Source organism: Pleurodeles waltl, chromosome 9 (assembly GCF_031143425.1).
Source record: "Pleurodeles waltl isolate 20211129_DDA chromosome 9, aPleWal1.hap1.20221129, whole genome shotgun sequence".
NCBI lineage: Eukaryota > Metazoa > Chordata > Amphibia > Caudata > Salamandridae > Pleurodeles > Pleurodeles waltl.
In genome coordinates this window covers 341,439,236-341,459,580 of record NC_090448.1, presented here as the reverse complement: position 1 = coordinate 341,459,580, position 20,345 = coordinate 341,439,236, and the positions used below count along the sequence as shown (strand labels likewise).

The 20,345-nt window shown below is 42.4% G+C and overlaps 1 protein-coding gene and 1 long non-coding RNA gene across 2 annotated transcripts in view; one reads left to right on the top strand and one right to left on the bottom strand.

Annotated features, from left to right (window-relative positions):
* Positions 1–20,345, bottom strand: part of LOC138259282 (uncharacterized) — a 228,093-nt gene that overhangs the window by 26,062 nt on the left and 181,686 nt on the right. The gene's annotated exons all lie outside the window — the stretch shown is intronic.
* Positions 1–20,345, top strand: part of SIRT2 (sirtuin 2) — a 176,042-nt gene that overhangs the window by 130,730 nt on the left and 24,967 nt on the right. The window contains exons 13-14 of the mRNA XM_069206900.1: positions 16,583–16,634; positions 17,102–17,169. Of these exons, the coding sequence (XP_069063001.1) occupies positions 16,583–16,634; positions 17,102–17,169 (120 nt within the window). The remainder of the gene's footprint in view (positions 1–16,582; positions 16,635–17,101; positions 17,170–20,345) is intronic.

The following is a 20,345-nucleotide window of genomic DNA, read 5'->3' as shown; positions in this document are numbered from 1 at the left end:
GACAGTAGCTGGCAGCCACTACCAGTTCAAGGTGCTTCCCTCCGGCCTAAAATCAGTTCTTCAACCATCGCAAAGGATAACATTTTGAGGAGCCACACTAGATACAACACTCAGAAATGCATACCCCACACCGGAGAGGCAACTAAAGTTGATCAATTTAGCAAAATCAATTTGAAGAAAAAAGTAATTTTCCGTTCGCCTCCAAAAGTCCCTCTTAGGGATGATGTCATCTTGCATTCCTCTAGTTCCATTCTGCCGTCTGCGCATGTGTCAACTACAAGAGGAATTAGGCAAACAATGGGTACAGGCCACAGGATCTTTCAGTGATGTCATCTAAGTGATTCTGGGCATTATCAATGCTTTATTATTGTGAAAGCGGCAAGTGTCAATTGGCCTGTCTTTTTTAACACAGTCAGCTCCTTTGGTAATCACCACTGAGGCTTTCGTAGAAGGTTGGGGAGCTCATCTCCGAGACCTACAAATCAGAGGAAAATAACAATCCTCTCAACTACTCCTCCACATCAATCTACTCGAACTAAAGGCAGTACGTATAGCCTTGCAGGCTTTTCTCCTCCAGAATAAAAAAATTGTCTGTACTCATTTGCACAGACAACACTACCACAATACACTTCATCAACAAGCAGGGCAGAACACGATCTCACATGGTCTCTCAAGAAGCTGAGGCTATCTGGGAATGGTCAATCGGTCACAAGGCATATCTACAAGCAGAACGTGTCCCAGGAAAACAAAATGCCATAGCCAACACTCTCAGCAGACTAACAACCTCTTGTCATGAGTAGGAAATCAATCAGTCTTGGACAACATGTTTTTCCATTGGGGCAAGACAGATCTGGACCTATTTGCAGCACCCGAGAACCGCAAATACCGGTACTTCGCAAACTGGCACCCATAACAGGACTCGTAGGGGAATACCATTTTGATCGCATTGTCTGTAATCTTTACCTACTCCTTTCCTATGATTCCTCTCCTCCCAGTAGTCCTCATGAAAATAAAAGCTTAACCATGGAGGATCATTCCAACATGGCCGTGACAACATTGGTTCATGGAGTTACTCCTTCCCTCAGAGAGACCTCACATCCAACTGAAGCTGAAACCATCTCTCTAACAATGAGCCAGGGCCAAGTACTACACCTGAATCCAAAATCACTTCATTTGTCAGCCTGGCTCCTGAATACAAAATATTTGCGCATCTGAACTTCTCACCACATTGCAGGGACATCTTGGCCAGAACCTGCGCAAACAGTACGAATAAGACTTATCACCTCAAATTATTTTCGTAACAAAGTGCTAAAATATATCCACTTTCATCTTCACCAGAAGAAATCCTTCCGTATCTTCTGCATCTGGCACAATTGTGTTACCCATACATCCATCAAGCTCCACTGTGAAGCCATTTCCCGCTTCCGGCCATCAGCCACATCGCCTGCATTATGGTCTAGCAGACTTGTAAAACAATTCCTAAAAGGCCTACTCAGAGCTTTTCCAGCAGTAATGTCTCCTCCATCTCTTTGGCAACTCAATACTGTTCTTTCTCAGCTCATGATAGACCACTCTGAGGCCTTCCACAAAGCAGATACTAAGTTTCTTTCATGGAAAGTTGCTTTACTCTAGGCTCTAAAGCAGCCAGAAGAGTCAGAGAAATTCAGGCTTTCACCATTCAGGAACCTTTCCTTCAATTTGGCAGGGATAGGTTAATTCTTCTCACAACCCTAAGTTCATTCTAAGGTCCCATCAGACTTTCACATCAATGAACCAGTGATTCTAAAACCTCCTTCCCAGACTGTAAGTCCAGCAGAAAGGGCTTTACACTCTTTGGACATCATGCTTAAAGTTCTACTCGGACAAAAGAAAGAGCTTTCATAAATCCAACCAACTATTTGTTGCGTTCAGCGCTCCTAGAAAAGGCTATCCTCTCTCAAAGCAGAGCATTGCCATTGCCATTCAATTCTGTCAACAGAAATTTGACATGCCATTGCACTCTAAAGTGTGTGCTCATTCTCCATGAACTAAGTCTGTTTCAATGGCGTTGTTTGCCACTGTGTCCCTCCAGGAAATTTGCCAAGTAGCGACATGGAAGATTAGACACACTTATAAGTAGTAGTTCACAGAGATGCTGCAGTGGACCAAGTGGTTGTACAACATCTTTTCCATTGAGGTGCAACATTACCTTTTTTCCCCACCATCCTATTACCCTTTATGCACATTTTACATCATATTTATATGCATTTCTAGAAATGTTCTCTCTCTGTACGCACATACATTTATATATATTTTTTTCCTATGTTAATATACCTTACTTTTTCTGGGAAATGTGCTATTCAGCTGCTGTTTATTCTGATTCAAGCATGTGAATCTATAAAAGATCTAATACTGGAGTTAGAAAATAAGTAACTTACCTTTAACTGTAGTTCACCAGTATTGGAAGCTTTCATAGATTCACATGCAACCCACCCTCCTCCCTAGGAAGCTCACTTTCTCTCTCAGTGGGTGTTTCTTTACACTTCTGCTCAGAAAATCTGAGGAACTGGAACTTCTCCCAGGAGTGTTCCAGAGGGTGGTGCAGCCTGATTGGCTGAAACCTAAGTTTGGTCTCTTTTAAAAAAAATGACTTTGATAAGTTACTAAACTGAAGAGCCTACGGCCTTTGTAGTCTATACCTATCATTGTATTGCTTTTCTAAGGTAGCGTGAAACTCCCATCTCAACGATGGGGAATGATTCAAGCATGTGAATCTATGAAGGATTCCAATACCAGAGAACTACATTTAGAGGTAAGTAACTTATATTCTTTCCAGGTTTGAAATAGGTGTTCACCTACCACTTACTTTTTTCTTTGATTATGTTTGAATAATTGGACAATATTTTCAGCTTTTGATCAGGTTGCTTGCTTGATTTTCAAATACCATGTATGTTACTGTCCACTGATCCTTTCCCGGTAAATGGCTTTCTGTGAAGCCTGTTTCGTTAGGTCAAGGATGAGGTGAGGAACAATTATCAGCATCCTTTGAAAGACAAACAAAATATCTTAGTTTGAAGAAAGGTAATAAACCTGGCATCAAACACCCTGGGTATTCTATTTCCCATGAATTGAATGTAAGATATGACCATGTCAGAAAAGTTCTGCCACCTTTACCACTGACATAGATCTCCAAAAGAACTTTGTTTCTACTATCATTATTATCAGTTGTGACATAAGCTGCAAACACCCAAGAAACAAAATAACTCAGACGGATTCATTGCAGTATTATTCGCTTGCTTCATTATGTGTCAAATGCATTAAGAGATTATACAATGTTTTACTAAATCTTCACATTTGCCTCTGGGCATTATAGCTGTATGTGTGTGGTGAAGTTCTGCTAAGGGAACACTTTTATTGTGATGATTCAAACGCAAGTAGCATTACCTTTTTTATTAAAATGTTGTTTACAAAAGACAACATTCTGGTAGGGAGTAGAATTAAATAGCAGCCAGAACGATAAGACATATCGAGAACATATTAAACAATCAGATATGAATGAAACATCATGATGAAAATGTGCAATGCCAAAATTATGAAAAGTGAGCAATAAAATGGGATGAGTGGCATAAGAGTATGTAAGTGCATGGCTATAAAATTCATCACTGTAATAGTGTGTGCATCCGGTAGACCATTTTGTCCAAGATATTCTTTATGATAGTCATTTCAAGTTACATAATTCCATACATTTATGCCACTATTCCTGCATAGGAGGACTACTACCAAGACATAACCTCACAATGTGTATTCTTGCAAAATGAAGGAAATATTGGAGATGAGCCTAGTAATATTTTGAGGAGGGAGGGGGTGAGATACATAGAAGAATATTAATCTTAAAAGTATTTGTATTCCCAAATTCTGAATTTGTTTGCACTTGATATATAAAAGGTTTATGAAGGCAGGTGGGATAGCACGACATTGAGAAATTAGTGTGACTCACCCAAGTTTGAAACCCCTTAGATAAATAGTATATCCTGTATTAATTTGAAGTTGTGCATCCTCAGTCATATGTCAAGACTCAGTAATAAAATTTAAGACAGGGTAGTAACCAATCCCCCTGGGTAGCCAAGACTTCTGGTGATGCCAAGACTTCTGGTGTTGCAAGAGCATACCGACTCAACTTCATTAAAAAGATTCTAGATAAGGAGCAGGACCGCCTAAAATAAAAACAAATTTGAACAGAATAACCATTTTAATGATGATACATCTTCCCAAAATCTTTAAAGAATGCCTATTCCTTTGTATAAACTGCCAGTTGAAGAAGTCAAAAGAGCTTCAGAACTGTGACTGAGAACCTTCTGGTTGGACAAATTTGTGTTTTAGTCACATTGAATAGATACACAGCGCAGGGTGGCCTAATTTTCAATAGTTGGAATGGCAATTGTTGGATTGAGGAGCATTCTAATGGTAGTTAACAAGTCTTTACTGAATAGATCCTACATCATGATTGAACAAGGAATACACATTTAAACTTTTTTAAGCTAAATAATCATGGTACTAAATGATCTTTTGTAAATCTATACATTTTATCTCTGGAAATTATAAAAGTCAGGTTTGTGTGTTTTATGATCCCTTTAGGAAATCCTAAACTATACTGGGGGATGCAAAATTTTCAAGGATTATGAGAAAATCAGTTAATACATTAGTAAAATAAACTTGATAATTTCAGTCTATAAAATGGTTTCTGTCAAGTCCATTTACACTGGATAGTTGGAGATTTTAAATACCTTTTTGATACATGTAGTACAAGTGAATTACAATTAAATGACACCCATGCGCGTAGCTGGATTGATAATATGTGGAACAAGTTTTATGTAATATCAAGAACAGACCTATCCTTGATCATGGCTTGTGGGGTGCACAGTAATAAGTAAAGCCAGGATTTGTGAGGTGACAAGTCTGCCAGACATCCACAATACCAAGATATGACATAATTTGAGGAAGATTGGCTCAGAAGTGTGAAATTGGGGAGGCCTCCATGAGACCAGTAGTGCTCATTTGGTTTGATAGTCAGGTTGATGTCACTCCATAAGATTAAGTGTGCTTCTCAAGCGCAGAGTTCTAGTAGCAGCCGTTGATACATGATTGGATCATTGATATTTCATATGTACACATTACACATTGTAAAAGATACATACACGTTTATACCGTGAAATTTGTACCATATTTTTTCGCACATTAACCACCTCTGCAGTACACCTGAGTCACATGGTCGGTTAATGCGATAACGCCATATTTACAAACACCCACATTTTTTGTTCTGCTCGTGTTTTTCTGGTGGTGCCAAGAGTGGCATTTTGCTGCTGTTGATTTGTGAATATCAAACGCATAGTTGTATCACAAAAACTTTGAAACAGCCAGCAGAATTTTCCTCTGGCCACTGACCCCATTGCAGAATTCAGTTTTGTGGGTAGATTATGCACATATACCACCCTCCTCTCATTACCAGACCAGAACATACTGTGTAGCAGTGTGAAATGCCCTTTTCCAGAACAGAGCGAAATGTTTGTTTGAGAAGTCAAGAAAGAAATCAGCACTTTCCATAGCAGACACAAGCACTCGTTTCTTCATGTAAGATTTTAACAACCTGTAAAGAGGGCTTTACCACCCCAGTTTTTCCAGTGATTGCCGTAGCGATCTGTTCGCCAGATCAAATGCTGATTTAAGATCTATGAATGGTATACTACTTTTTTTCCGTTGCTGCCTTTATCAGCTCTTGCCAAACTCCTTGTTGATGATTAAAAAACAAATTCTCTCAGTAGGGCTTTCTATTTGTTCATTGCAGCCATAATTCCTTGATTGTTTCCTGGTGAAACATACCGTCCCTGGTACATTCTTATCACCTCAAACATAGTAGCTATACTGTCCTTGTCGTACCATCCCATGTCGGGCTTTCCACCATTATAGCTTAGTGACGGGGAGTGTACCAGTAGCGTATAAGCTTACTTGATAGCATGTTGTAATTTGCTAATACAGCATCTTAGTCTTTGCTCTCCACGGTATGGATGTTAGAGAAGAATTGTTCTAAGGAAGCCTTCAACATGATCTTCACATTTGAATAATTTTCCACATTCCATTTTACTGCTCTTGTACTGTTTTCGGGGAAAATACTAGCAGTGAACCACTTGGCCCTTTTCTGTCCAGCCAAGATTTTACACTTGAAGCAGAGAGGATTGTGACCACTCGCAGGTCGCTGGACTACACCCAGCTCGCCTTCTCCCTTCACATAGGCCTTCGGGTAGGTGGATATTAAAGTTTCTACAAATAATCATATATTGCTTGTTACTACTATTCCCCTTGGTCTTTATATCACAGATAACATCTTTAAATCATGATGGTTGGTCCTCTGGTTTATCACAATGGCTTGGTTTCAAGTACACATTTAAATCATCTATAACAACATATGTTTTCTTTTGGACGTTAGACATGCAGCATACATGATGGAGTCATGGATGATGAGATTTTTGTCACTCTGCAATCCAGGTATGCTGAGATCCATGTGGAGAGGCCCCAATTGCTCTCCCTCTGCTGATATTGGTAGCCTCAGTGTCAAAACTCATATAGTCCGTGGCACCAAGGTAGCAATAGTGCTGTCCAAAGCCCATGTCTCCTAAAAGCAACAGATTTCCTTAGAGCTTACACATTCTACCCAGTCATTATCCTCGAGTTTTGATTGTAAGCTGGCTACATTACATTACAGACTAGTAATCCATTTGGTCTTACACTGGGTGTTATTGCTACTTGAGATTTTACAGGTGTAGTCAGGAGACTGGGCTTTGCTTTTATTAATATGGTGTAGTGGAGGTGAGGCAGGTTTTCGGTTCGGGTATATGGGAACCATTCAGGACTGCTAGTAACCAATGCCAGCTAACTCCATCTGTTTTTGATTCAAACTTCCTTTCCTGTTTAATGACAGCTGCTCTACTGTTGAAATTTCCCACCTGGTGACAGTCATATTTTTGGCTTCTTTTAGCATGCCAGGTGATAGTTTGAAACTGCCTTCCATCCTTTTGGAGTTACTCTGGACACTATGTTTCTCGTTATTCACAACACCCAGTTCGGTCTGACGATCGTGCTGTAATCCTGGGCTTTTAACCAAGGGCGGTTCATCCGCTATGGCGTAGAAGCATCACCCCCCCACCAGCAGCAGGAGCTGCAAACTTTTAAAAAGAAAAAGATAATAAACTATGTTTATTATATTTTTATTTTTAAAGGAGCGGGCCATGGGGGTGACGAGCAGGTAGGGGAGTGCACAGAGCACTACCCTCAGTGCATGTATGTTTAGCCAGCCGTCTCAGGCCGGCCAAACACACATGTGTACAAGGGCTCTCTGCCAGGTTGGAGACAGCAATCCCAGGCTCCCAGTCTGAGTTGGAGCGCTCAGCCAGGGTGCTTCAGCCAATCATAGCACTGCTTTGAGCAGCGTCATGATTGGCCTCAGGGCAGGCTGGGTGCCTGGAGTGCAGCAGTGCGGCGGTGAGGTTCAGGAGAGCTTCACAAAAAAAAAAAATATTTTTGTTTTATTCTCCCCGCCACTTTGCCCAGTCGCCAGCAACGACTGCTTTCGACCCTACTTTGCAGAAGCATATCTATTCCCATCATGTGGAGGTAGTCCATGTTGTCACTAATCAACTTTTGGGTAACTGAGGTGTAAAACTGCACGTTGCTGAATACTCCATTCTTGATCTCCTGGGGTGTTGAGTTGGACCGGACACCGGGATTTACCAATTTTATGTCAGGCGACGATATCATGGAAAGCACTGAAATAGTCTGGAACACTTATAGCAGGCGCACACAATTTAGTTATGATGGATTCACTGGATCTGTGAGAGATTGGTGAATAAGTGCTTTGTTAATGCATGGAAGGGCTCCCAGCTGCCACAGGCAAATACCCCTTCTGAATGTGCTGGTACTGGTGAAAAAGCTCTCACGCATGGATTTAATTGGGTGGAGCTAATGCCCTTTGCACCCCTTGGTTCTCCGTCAATGGAACCAGATGCTACTTCTTCAGGTGTACTTGGAGAATTCATTATTTGATAGTGGTACCTTCTAGGTTCACTTCTGGAGGTGGACATGCAGTCACACGATCTCTTTTCCTTTTTTTTGATACACCTCTGGATTACTTTAGTTGTCTAGAGTTCCCTTTTCCTTTTATGGGCCACTTTGGATTGCGGTGAAATCTCGTCCGCTAATTTAGTCACAGCAGTAGACTTTTGGGGGCTGTGAATTTCTTTTTAAAGACTGGGAACTGGCACTTATCCTCCTTGAGGCCTTCTGTTGGTGCTTATACTAAAAACCTCCACCATGTCAGCTGTTGTGCCTTTTTTGTGTTTTTCCTCCCCTTTCCATGAGTCTTTTCTGGGGTCAAACGTTTTTTTTTGTTGCTCTCCTCAACGCCTGGCACTATGTTGCTCCGGTATAGCTCGCCAAGTGCAACAGTGTACATAGTAATCTGTCTTCTTGTATTTTGCAGCCCTTTGCTCAACTTCTCAGTCAACGGTTGAGTCTCCGCTGGGAGATGGATATTGTGTTTTGTAACCGTACCACAGCTGTCAGTATTATTTGCTAGCTTATCATCCTGCGGTTTATCACATCTAGGAGTCACTGTACACTTTAAGGTGCACCACTTCAAGAACTGCATTGATGGTAAGCTTTGAACCAGTTGCTTGACCCTCTTTCTGATTTATGTCTACCACAGATCCTAGTTTCCTTGGGTACTAAGAAAGTTATAGAACTGAAAGAGTTGCTTGCAGGTCTAAGCGAGATGGAGCAGCCATAGGACTGAGGTTCTTCATTTTTTAATCTTCCAACTTGGTTGGTTTCACGGCCATAACTTCCAGTACGAGTGTTAAAAGATTGATATTATTGTTGTTACTTTATTCCCTAGTAAAGTGAGCACAGACCTCAATATCCATTCTAGCGAGAACAAGAATCTAGAGATTATATAATCTAGGCCAATGCTACCAGTAGAGCTGTGCGCAATCATGTTTTCAGTGAAAGGGATCCCTGTTCCTTATGACAGTAGGGCCATAAATCTACCAATCAATGGTTTGTTCGTAGAGGAGTTAATATTTGATAATCCCTCCATCTTCACTGGCGAGATACTACATCCAGAGGTAGTCTCCCTGATGTTCAGTGTAAAGTCGCTCATCAGTGGCAAATTTGATGATTAATCATAAATCCTGCAGCAACAATGTGCCTGGACACATCTGGGATAAATCCCTTCACGTACTTGCTGCCATCAATAAGGAAGCATCTAGCAGGGGAAGAGCAATAGGGTATGGAATTTCATATGCTCTGGTGGTTGTTTGGACAAGTACTTCAAATGGATAGGCAGCTCCTTGTTTTCCTCTGCTCGGTGCGCAACTGTCTAGGATTTCTCTGTTTGAATCAGACTTTGCCATTTCTCCTCCCACCCCTGCATGCAAGATACTCCCTATGTTTGATATACAGATCTTTAGAGGACAGGGAGTGGTTTTAAATAGCAGCATGACTAATGGTACATATATTGTTGAGCTGCTGTTGATGGCTACACCATAAAAATATTAAAGAGTGAATCTCACTGTGGGGACCCTCTTTGTATGAACTGAACTCTTTAGCTGGTAGGCCTTTCTCCCCCATTCCCCACTCACCCCTGCTAAGCTTTTTTTGGGGGGGCAATTTGGCGTAGGTTTTTATTTAGGCCCCCATAACCTTTTGTCCACATAAGGTATCCACACCAAATTTGTGTCCTTATTTTCCAACATCCAGGGGATTCTAAAGGTACCCAGGGTTTGTGGATTGGCCTGGAGGGGACAGAAAAATTAGCCAAAATACAGATAAATATTGTTTTTTAGGGGAAGAAAAAGTGCTGCAGAAGAAAGGGTCTTTTTTTCCATGCAAACTATAGATTTGTGGTGTTAAAATCACCACCTTCCCAGCTTTCATGAACAGGCAGATGTGAATCAGAAAAACAAACTTTTCAACAGTTTTGGCATTTTACTGCGACATAGCCCATTTTTCCTGTTTTTTGTGATTTCATCCTCCTTCTAGTTAGTGGTAGAAATGGGTGTGAAACCAATGCTGGATCCTGGAAAGCTATACATTTCTGAAAAGTAGACAACAGTCTGAATTCAGAAAGGGTTCATTTATGTAGATCCTTCAAGGTTTTCCTATAGAAAATAACAGTTGAAATAAAAAGAATATTGCAATTGAGTTGACAAAAAAGTCATTTGTGTCTACATTTTCATCTGTAACTTCTTGCAAAAGTGATATACTGTTACGTCTGCTGGACCCTTCTGGTTGCGTTGATATATCGGGCTTGTAGGTTCACCAAGAACCCTATGTATCCAGAGACAATAACTGAGCTGCACCTTGGAATGGTTTTTCATTGTGTACTGGGTATACAGTAATTCATTTGGTAAAATAGAAAGAGTGAAAAATGGGTATCAAAGGAGCCTATTTATTTCGAAAAGGGCTCAAGATATGGAGTTTATAGGCACAGGTTATTTGCAGATTTCTGAATTTGGGGTGACCCATACTAGCATGTGAATTATAGGGCATTTCTCAAAATGACTTATAACACTTGTTCTACTGTGTTCACCCAAGTTTCCCGATGCAAATGGTACCTCACTTGTGTGGGTAAGCCTAGTGTCCGTGGCATGAAATGGCTCAAAAGGCAACATGGACAAAGCAGATTTTTCACTAAAAACTGACTCTTTTTTACAAAGTGCCTAGCTGTGGATTTTGGCCTCTAGCTCAGCCGGCACCAAGGGAAACCTTGCAAACCTGTACATTTTTTAAAACTAGACACCCAGGGGAATCCAGGATGGGATGTCTTGTGTGGCTCTCACCAGCTTCTGTTACCCAGAATTCCTTGCGAATCTCAACAGTTGTCTTAAAAAAACACATTTTTCTCACATTTCTGTGATGAAAAGTTCTGGAATCTGAGAACTGCCACAAATATCCTACCACCCAGCGTTCCCCTCAGTCTACCGATAAAAATGGCACTTCATTTGTGTACATGGGCCGAGCGCCCGCGACAGGGAAGGGCCAAAAACGTTTAGAAATTGAGGGGGAACCAAAGCAGGTCCAAAAGGGCAGTTTTTTCATATATTTGTAGGCTGACACAAGTGGGGCAGAGTTTTAATCAGTACAGATGGGGCAATGCTGGGTGGTAGAAATGTTTCTAATTCCTGCAGATTCCGGAAGTTTCCATCAAAGAAATGTAGGGAAAATGCAAATTTCAGGCAAAGTTAGAGGTTTGCAGGGCATTGTGGGTACGAAAATGGTGTGGGGTGCATGTGAAGCACACCACCCTGAACTCTCGAAGATGTTTAGTGTTCATTAGTGTCTGAGACTGGTAAGTTTTTCCAGGTGACAACATACCCAAGTCCAAAAAGTGCAGCTGCTCACCATTGCTCACCATTGCAAGGGGGACGATATTGGGAGCTAGCCAAATTCTCCGGCCCGTAGGCAAAATCCAAACACTCAAAACAGTCAACTGTCCTCTCGCTTGCCATTGAGAGATGCTTTCATTTTTTAATTCTCTAGCGTCTAGTCGACTGTCTGCCCCTCTCCCTCCCCCAGGCGGTTGATTGGGGGTAATTACCTTAATCTACCCCCCAGGGCAAATGTCCCCATTTATCTGGAGTGGGTGAGTGGCCATGCCTATGATGGTCAGGCCTCACCCCTCTTTTTTGAAAAATAAATGATTCCCTGGCATCTAGGGGCCTGATTCCCACATGTGGGACAGATTGGGGGTAATTACCCTATCTGCCTACCTGCCAAAAATACTTTGGTCCCCATTTATTTGTGGTGGGGACAGGGTCATGCCCTACCCCTCTTTCATTTAAAAAACAAAATCCCTGCTGTCTAGCCCCCCCTCCCCCCCAAAGACTGTGCCTGTTTTTTGGGGAGTGGGTGCTGCCCCCATTCCTAGACTTTTCTAATGAAAAAAAACAAATCCTGGTGCCTAGTGGGATATCTGCCACCCCTGAGGGGCAGATTAGGGGTAATAACCCCCAGGTGCGCCCAGGGGGTTGTGGGGGAGCAGAAAGACTGTGCCTATTTTTGGGGGTGGTGGACATTGCCTTGCCCATTGTGGGCAACCTCCACCCTTTCCTAAATAAAAACATAGTCCCTGATGGCTAGTGAGCTTTCTGCTCCCTGGAGGGGTCAAATAGGGGCTATTGCCCCCATCTGCCACCCGAAGGGGGGGGCAGAAGGTCTGAATTATTTTAAAAAAAGTAAGGTGGAAACAAAAGCTCTTGCTCAAAGGCCTCTCCCAACTCCATGGTGGCCTAGAGTAGTGGATCCTTGCTTGGGGATGGCTCTCCTGAGGTAACCCCCAGGCAGGGATCCACTAGGGAAAGGGGAGATTCTTTCCTTCCTAACGGTACCTTTCCCGTTGAAATCGGTGGTCAGGGGTCTGAGATATATCCCTGAGCATCAAAGAACATGAAAACAAGTGAGAAGACAGGCTCATTTTATTTTCATTTTACCTGTGATGACATTGGTGTGCATTACACTGCTGATTGAGTACATCAGGTTCTATTTTCCTGGCCTGATGAATTAACATTTGACTCCTCTGTGAGCAGACTTGGGCAAGAAACATGTCAACTTCATTGTGAACCTAGGATTCATTGGCATCCTTGTGGGTTCCAGACTTGTTTTTTAATCTTGGCATGAGTTCTCAGCAGATATATTAAATGCTTTTTCTTTGATGAACCCATAGCCAGTTTTAACCTCACTCACCCCCAGTCTACCATTTAATCCCTCCTCCTATCAAAGTGTAGGGCATTACGTGCATTTCAAGGTAAGGAAAAGATCTCTGGCATCTCTGATCATTGCAGCGCCCGCCCAGCGAGGAGCTTGGCCTGATGATGAAGCATGCCACTTCAGTGGGTGAGGCCTGTGTGTCTGATAAAGGATGCTTTTCCCCATTTGACATGTAATTTTCCATAAAGACAACACTAAGCTTCTCTCCGGAACAGCACAACTTTTGTGGTCTATTCATTGAAGGTTGAGGGACGAGTGCTGGACTGTATAAATCCCACAAGCCCTCCCTTTTTGCATGTGTAGTTAACTGCTGTGGATGACGTTAGCCTGCCATGCTTTTGGTGCTGTTTCGGTCTCACCATGATCCATGCTAGTCCTGTCCGCTACCAGCGTGTTGCTCGATTGGGATCAGGTGGGGGTGCATTTTCCTCAACAAGGGGCTCCAACTCCTTCACTTCACCCACCTGGCCTTTTTCCTTTGTGCTTGCTTCCGCAAGGGGGGGTATGATGGATTTTTTTACCTTAGTAGCTTAAGTAATGGTCAATAATAAGTTTTTTTTTTTCCTTTTCTCCTAAACTATAGTAATTGGATCCACAGCAGTGCCTGTCCTTCTTTCCATTTGGTCCAAGTGATTCATGTATACCTGCACTAAGCAAAATGGTAAAGATTTTATATTAGACATTTTGCTGGCTGTACCTGGAGAAGGGTGTTGGTCGTTTCTTTTATTCAGGAGCTGGTATTTGTATTACCCCCTCAAATATGGCATGTTAGAAGATTTAGGTGGAATCGGCAATAGGTTTTGTTATACAAGCATAAAGATCTTTTGGGGACTTAAATATGCTCTCCTGCTTTTGAGATGGTCTTACCTTTATCTTTCACGTGCTGTCGGTGAGGTGATATGTAACACTCGATTGCAGTATGTAGCCGTATATCAGTTAAAGGGGATATTAGCCAGATCAATTGTTATGTATCCAGGTTTGCAGTTTTGGGCCAAGCCAAGGATAGATATTCCTGGACCGTAGACTGTAGCTAAGTTGTAGCAAAGTTGTGTGGGCCCCAGTCAAGCAGACAGGTGTCTGTTTGCAGAACGAGCACAACACTCCCTGCCATTGTCTCCACTTCCTTGCAAATTGAGCTGTTTCTGGGTCTCTTGGGGTCGATTTGGGTGTTTGGTGTGTTTTTGGGAGCCCTGATGATAAATTCCCAGTGGCAGGTGCATAGTGGCAGTAGTATTAGCGGTAATAGCAGTATCAGCAGGCAGCAGGCTGACAACAGGCTACTACAGGCTCCCTCGCTGCTGGCTGTCCACAGTCTCTCAGTCTCTTAGGCCCACAGTCTCAGGGCAGTCAAGGGCCTGGTACCACTTCTGAAATGATGCATAGTGGGTTCATGTGCCACATTTTAGAACAGTAAGCAGCAGGAGCAATTATGATGGCACCACTTCTGTGTCTACTGAAGTCTCCGCCAACCTCTTTTCGGGTGAAAAGATAGCTGGGAAGCCTGGGTTGGGCCGAAGTATCCGGAGGGCTTAGTCTGCCCATATCCTCTGCTCCAAACACAATAGGGATGCAGGGCTTTTGAAAGTGAACGAAGTATATTGATAGACAACTCAATTTATTGCAAAAACTAGAAGAGATATAGTTACTCTCTGCTGATGTTACATACTAGTTTTCAGTAGAAAAACAAGCTTCGGCAAAGCCACTAGTTCTCACTTTTCAGAGGCATTACCCTACCTTTTCTTTTTGCCAGTGGCTTTTGCTGATGCTGTTAGCAGTTAGCAACAAGCATTTACAATGCAACAGGCCTCACGTGTGCTTGAGGTAGAGCAATTGGCATTGTAATTTCATAACAGGACTTTTTTTGCCACATAAATTGGTCAACCATGCCTCATAATTTAGTCTTTTCCTGCCATATAATTCCAGTGGCCCTGAATATAACTGAAGCACTTCCATTTACCTTCTTCCTCCATCTGCAGCAAAAAAAAAAAAATGTTGCCATTTAGCATCCTAATTTGAATATGCTATGCTAATTCCAATAGAATACCACTTTCATCACCCCACTATCACAGTTGCTGTCTGGCTAGCACAATTCCGCAAAAAAAGACACAAGACAGCCACAGAGGAGAAATAAACTATTATGTGGCGAGTTTTCGTGCTGTGAATATTTTAGTACATTGATATGACTGTAATGCTTAGAACAGCCACTAGAAGACACCACAATGAAAATAGCATGTAACTATATAGTGAGCTCCTAGAGGGCATAACCACACCAAAAGAAAATGGCATTAAATAATGCAGTGTAACCATATATTTAGCCCCTACAGGGCATGGTGCAAAATGTTTTGTGAAAGTAATGCCCTGCAAAGCATTATGTGGCGAGTTTCCCGAGTGCAGTGAATATTGTAGTATTGGCTCTCCCGCTGTGCCGAAAGAGTCGATTTCGCTTTGAGGATTTCTGTTTTATGGAAAGCATTTACCAATTTCAAGTGTTTTGAGGGGAGAGCCACAATAAATTACTCTGATTAGGTAACTGTGACCAGCGCTTCAATACAGCCAGTCGAGTTCATGCTGTAGTGCCTGTTCGTGCTGCGAGCGTCATGGGCTCCATGCAGCACGAAGGGGAGAGACAAAAGAAAAAAAATAGTTCACCCACGCTGAAGTATATTGGCAACCGGGCGGAGTCTGCAAGGTGTGACAAAACAGTCTCAAGGTAGGACAAAAGTAAAGCACTTATCAGTGGCATCAAGGGATTTTTGAAAGGCAAGCCCAGGAAGGAATGAAAGTGATGGGAGTGGTTAAAATATTTCTTTAGCTAATGCAGAACTGCATTTGCAAAAATATAAAAAACTGCCACAGTATAACAACATATATGTATGTTCGCTTTACTATGCTTGTGCAGGGGTGTTTTTTTTTTTACTTTTAATTTATCATTCCAGGGTGTCAAATGAGCAGCCCAGTAGGCAACTGCAGCTGCTGGTCCCTCCAAAACATAAAAAAAGAAAGTGTTTTTAAAGAACACCCTGGGGGAGGGTCAGGGCAGCATCGGATAAGCTGGAGAGGGCTGCAGGTCTGTTGTAGAGCTGGAGTGGAGGATAGAAAAAATAATAATAATACCTGTGTGGGAAGCAACAGACTGGCATGCAAGGGCTGACCCAAAGTCCCATGGATATATTGGTACTGTCCACACCTGGTCTGTGACAACAGTCAGCTAAAAGCTTTCTGTAGGCAAGACCTAAAAAATTGTAGACCGTTCCTTTAAAAAAAACTTACGATAGATGATGAAATCACAAATCGGATCTTCGCCAACTCATGTCATGTCATGTCCTCTGTTTCTTGTGCCTCTGTATATAACACACACAGGGCATGGCCAAAGGCCAAGCCTGGTTATAGTCCATGCACTATATATCCACTGACCATCTATGTAGATGGTAACGGGGATAGCAAAATGCCTTTCAAAAGACGATCTAGGCACAGGGCGTGCCCTATATAAAAGACCAATGATGGCATCAGTGATGTTATTGTAACTCAGGAGGTCATGTGCAAGATAGTAGACAGTTCTTTGATGGAAATGAACCATAGCTGCCGAATTTCAGTAAGCTTTTAATTTTAGATCATAACTGTAATATCCTCTTAACTGATGTTTTTGATATATTGTCCATATAATTCTTATCCCCCTTTGAGTGTCCCTTGTGTAGGATTTTACAGCTGCTAAGGCCTGGCGAGTTATTCGCTGCTACAAATTTACCTGTCTTATTCTAATTAGTTAAACTCCTATCTTTCCTTACAGAGTTCCTACAGACACCCCCCGGCTTCTTATCAACAAAGAGAAGACAGGAGAAGTAAGTGAATGCAGCCTTCCAGTTCTTAATCGCCCCAAATAGTAGCTCAGCATTGCACAGAAAGGCTGTAAGCTTATGCAGCAGCAATGTCTTGAAGCACTGGAAAATTGCAAACATAAGAGGGGAATCTGGAAAGGCCTGAGAGTGAAACCTTTGATTTCCCCTTTCATCACCTTACAGCCCTCTGCTTCAAAGTAGATAAACTAAGGAATGGAGGGTTCCCAGTATGTTTCTTAAGGAGTGGATTAGAGGCCGATGTCAAATTATTCCCTCGAAAGCATCTGTTCTGCCAATTGTACTGCCAAGTCTATGAGACAGCAGATTGTCTGTTAGTATTTCATTTGCAACCATTACAAAAAGGTCAAACTCCTGTAAGAGATCTAATCCCTCCTTGCGCCCCTTCCTTTTTGCTGCAGTATTAAATTATTGACCCAAGGCATCTTACTGCTATCTTTTCTTTTCCCAAGGGTGAATCCTTTTTGGGGATGCTCGGCTTTGGTGGTGGAATGGACTTTGATTCTGACAAGGCATACAGGTAAGTCGAACATGTACAAACATGAAGGGTTAAGGTGCTATCTGGGCCACAGGAAGAGGTGTAATTACTCTGGTTCAGTTAGAAAGAGAGGACCATGTGGAGAGTGAGAGTGATGAGTGGAGAGATGACCAGAATCTGGAGAAAAATCAAACAGGAAATGGGTAAAGATTACACAAAGGTGTAACATGCTGGACAGTGGGATACTGACAGCAGGGGTGCAAGTGCCTGTCAGGCAGGTAGGGAACTAATAGCAAGGCTGTTTGAATGTGGTAGGGAGATAACGAGTATGAGGTAGCAGTATAAAGAGAGTGGATTAAAGAGCTTGCACAAGACTGAAGGTGGTCTGATTGCAGTTTAGAAGGAGGCTGAGTGAAATTTAAAGGTGATAGCAGAGAGGTGATGGGCATGAAACAAACTGCTGACTACTGGGATAGTTTGCTGGCTAAAATGGGATAATGTGTTGACATACGTGGGTAGATTTGTAATGTGAGTCTGGTAGGGAACTCACATGAGTAAGACAGGAAGCAGACAACAATGAAGAGCAGAGCTGATGTACATTTGGGCAGGGAACTGACAGTACTTGGGGATATTGGATAGAAGAAGTGTACAGTGTTGACAAGATTCAGTTAGGGTGCTAAGAGCAGCACTCTAAGCTCTCAGATGTCACCTTGACCTTTCCTTACAGCTTCTTGGCCTTAGGACCCTTTGGCACGGACCACAGCAGAACCTGCCAACAAAATGATTTTGCATTTTAACACCTTTCATAGGCTGAAGTGCAAATATTGTCTTCTACAGAGGCTATACTCTATGACACAGTATTGTGCCAAATCCACAAAGGTTGTCCACACAGTATTGTGCCAAATCCATAAATGTTTCCCCAAAAAAGTTTAAGTAAATATCACATTTTTGGAATTGTAAGAGGATTGAAGGAGTTGCCATAGAAATCTCCGATTGCAGGAGATTTGCAGATGCATGTATAATTGTGCATTCAGAAATTGGAACATGGTCAACTGCAAAGAAATGTGCATTAGCACTGTAAATTTTTGTCTCCAAACGGAAAATATTGTTTCCTCTGGAGAACCCCTGCCTCTGCAATCCTATCAACTATGGGGGTGTTTACTCCCCATTTTTTTAGTGGATATGCATGTTCTCCTACTCTTGCCGAAATTAGTCAGTCTGTTAGTTGCTGGGTTGTGAGTCATTGAGGAATGCCCACCAATGTACATGCTGGTGGCTATGGAACATCTTTTCAATTCAATACAATGGTGAAGTCAGATTTTTAATAAACATTCATGAAAAGTAACTTTTAGAAAGCTACCCTTTCCTTTGCTGAAATACCTAGAGGCTAATTTGCATTTGCTCTCAATCTTATCCGAGAATGGTATTACCAAGCAAAAGGCAGACCTGAGTAGGCTGAGATGACTCTTCTAAACCTCACAGAATATGCAGGGTAGGGACTGTGAGCATCCTGTTTTCTAAGGCAGAGAACAGGATAGCAAGACAATTTTTGCATATCCACTGCCTGTTTGCTGATGAACCCTGCTTTATCCTATCAGACTTCTTCCACTGGGTTTTATGTATAACACTGGGGTGGACGTGCACTTGAAAGGAATGGAACGGGATGCCAAAACAATTCTTGTGTATCCACAGTTTGGCTGCTGGAAAACCTTACTTTTCTCCTACCAGACTTCTGTCTTTGGGTTTATTGGGGGTAAAGCGGCTGTCCCAAACTGGATGTTGATCTTAGATGTGAGAGAACACAAGGATTACCATAGTACACTTCCCAGGCACACCCTCAGCCCTCAGAGACTAGAGTTTATATGGGTATGTTGGCCTGGCAAACTTTTAGCAAATTGGTTAGCATGTGCCCAGGAGTCATTCCCACCCACTAGCTTGTGTCAGGCATAAATGTGGCACCTCCAGGCACCCACGTAGAACACTTTGTGGGCCTGAGGAGGAAAGAAGAGGAATGGGCCTGCTATCTTTGACCTCAAAGAAGCCCTGGAGGTCTGGATCTGCTTCTTCCTGTACCCCAGACAAAGAAGTGGTTTTCAAGGGCCATACGGCAGACCCCCTGTTCAAGCTACAGAGATGCAGGCCTTTCCTTCAATTGCCCAGCTAACCTGCGGCAACTGGTCTGGACTAGATCTGGACTGGACCCTGCTGTTTGCCTCTACCTGACACCCTGTGTGTCTCTGAATGCTTCCCCTGATGGCTTGGTGGCCACCTCTGTAGTGATTTGAGACATAGAGGACTAAAGCCAAGTTCAAATATATGTTTCTCCAGTATTGGATCTTTCATAGATTCACATGCTTGATTCATCCCCGTCATTGTGGTGGGAGTCCCACGGTGACCTTAAATATACATAGCAGTAAGTGTATTACACTAGGCCTCAATGGCCTATACAGGCACTGTTATAGACGATCCATGTTCTTTTATGAAAAAAAGAACCAAACCTGAACTACAAACAATCAGGCAGCAGCACCCTCTAGAACACTCCCAACAGAGGCTGTTTCCCTCAGATTTTCTACTGCACGTCATGTGAAGGGAGTCTCCCTCAGCTCAGCTTCTTTTCTGCAGCTATTAAGACAGGAACATTTCTTTCAGATTTCTTGGATTTCCAGTGGACAGGATGTACCAACAAACTAAGAAAGGACTTTTCAGAAATTGTGACAATTCTGGGAGAAAAAGATTTCATGTTGATGACCCCCACAAGAAGTGCATCTACTGCCTACATCCAGACCATAAGGTGAATGATTGCAAGATTTGTCGCACCTTCAGTCATAAAACCCTAAAAGACAGAGAGGGTAGACTTTTGTTATGGCTATGAAAACAGAAGGCTATGGAATACCATTCTTCTGAGGAGAGTGAGGCCTCCTCACAGACTTCTCAATCCCTAAAAGGCCTAAAGGTAAAGAAAGACTTTCTACAGAACCTCCAAAGAAAGTTTTTAAGCAATCTAAACACCTTTCTTTAGAAAAACAAAAAGGCCAAGAAAGCTATGCCTCATCATCGTGAGAATCCCAGTCAAAAGCCTTAAAAAAGGTTCACTTAGAACCTACAACACCTTTGGGGAAAAAAGCACCTCCAAAACGTGCTTCACTGTCTTTGCCACCGATGAGAAAAACGAAAAAATACTCTTCAGACTCTGACAAAAAAGGCTTGTCAATGACAAA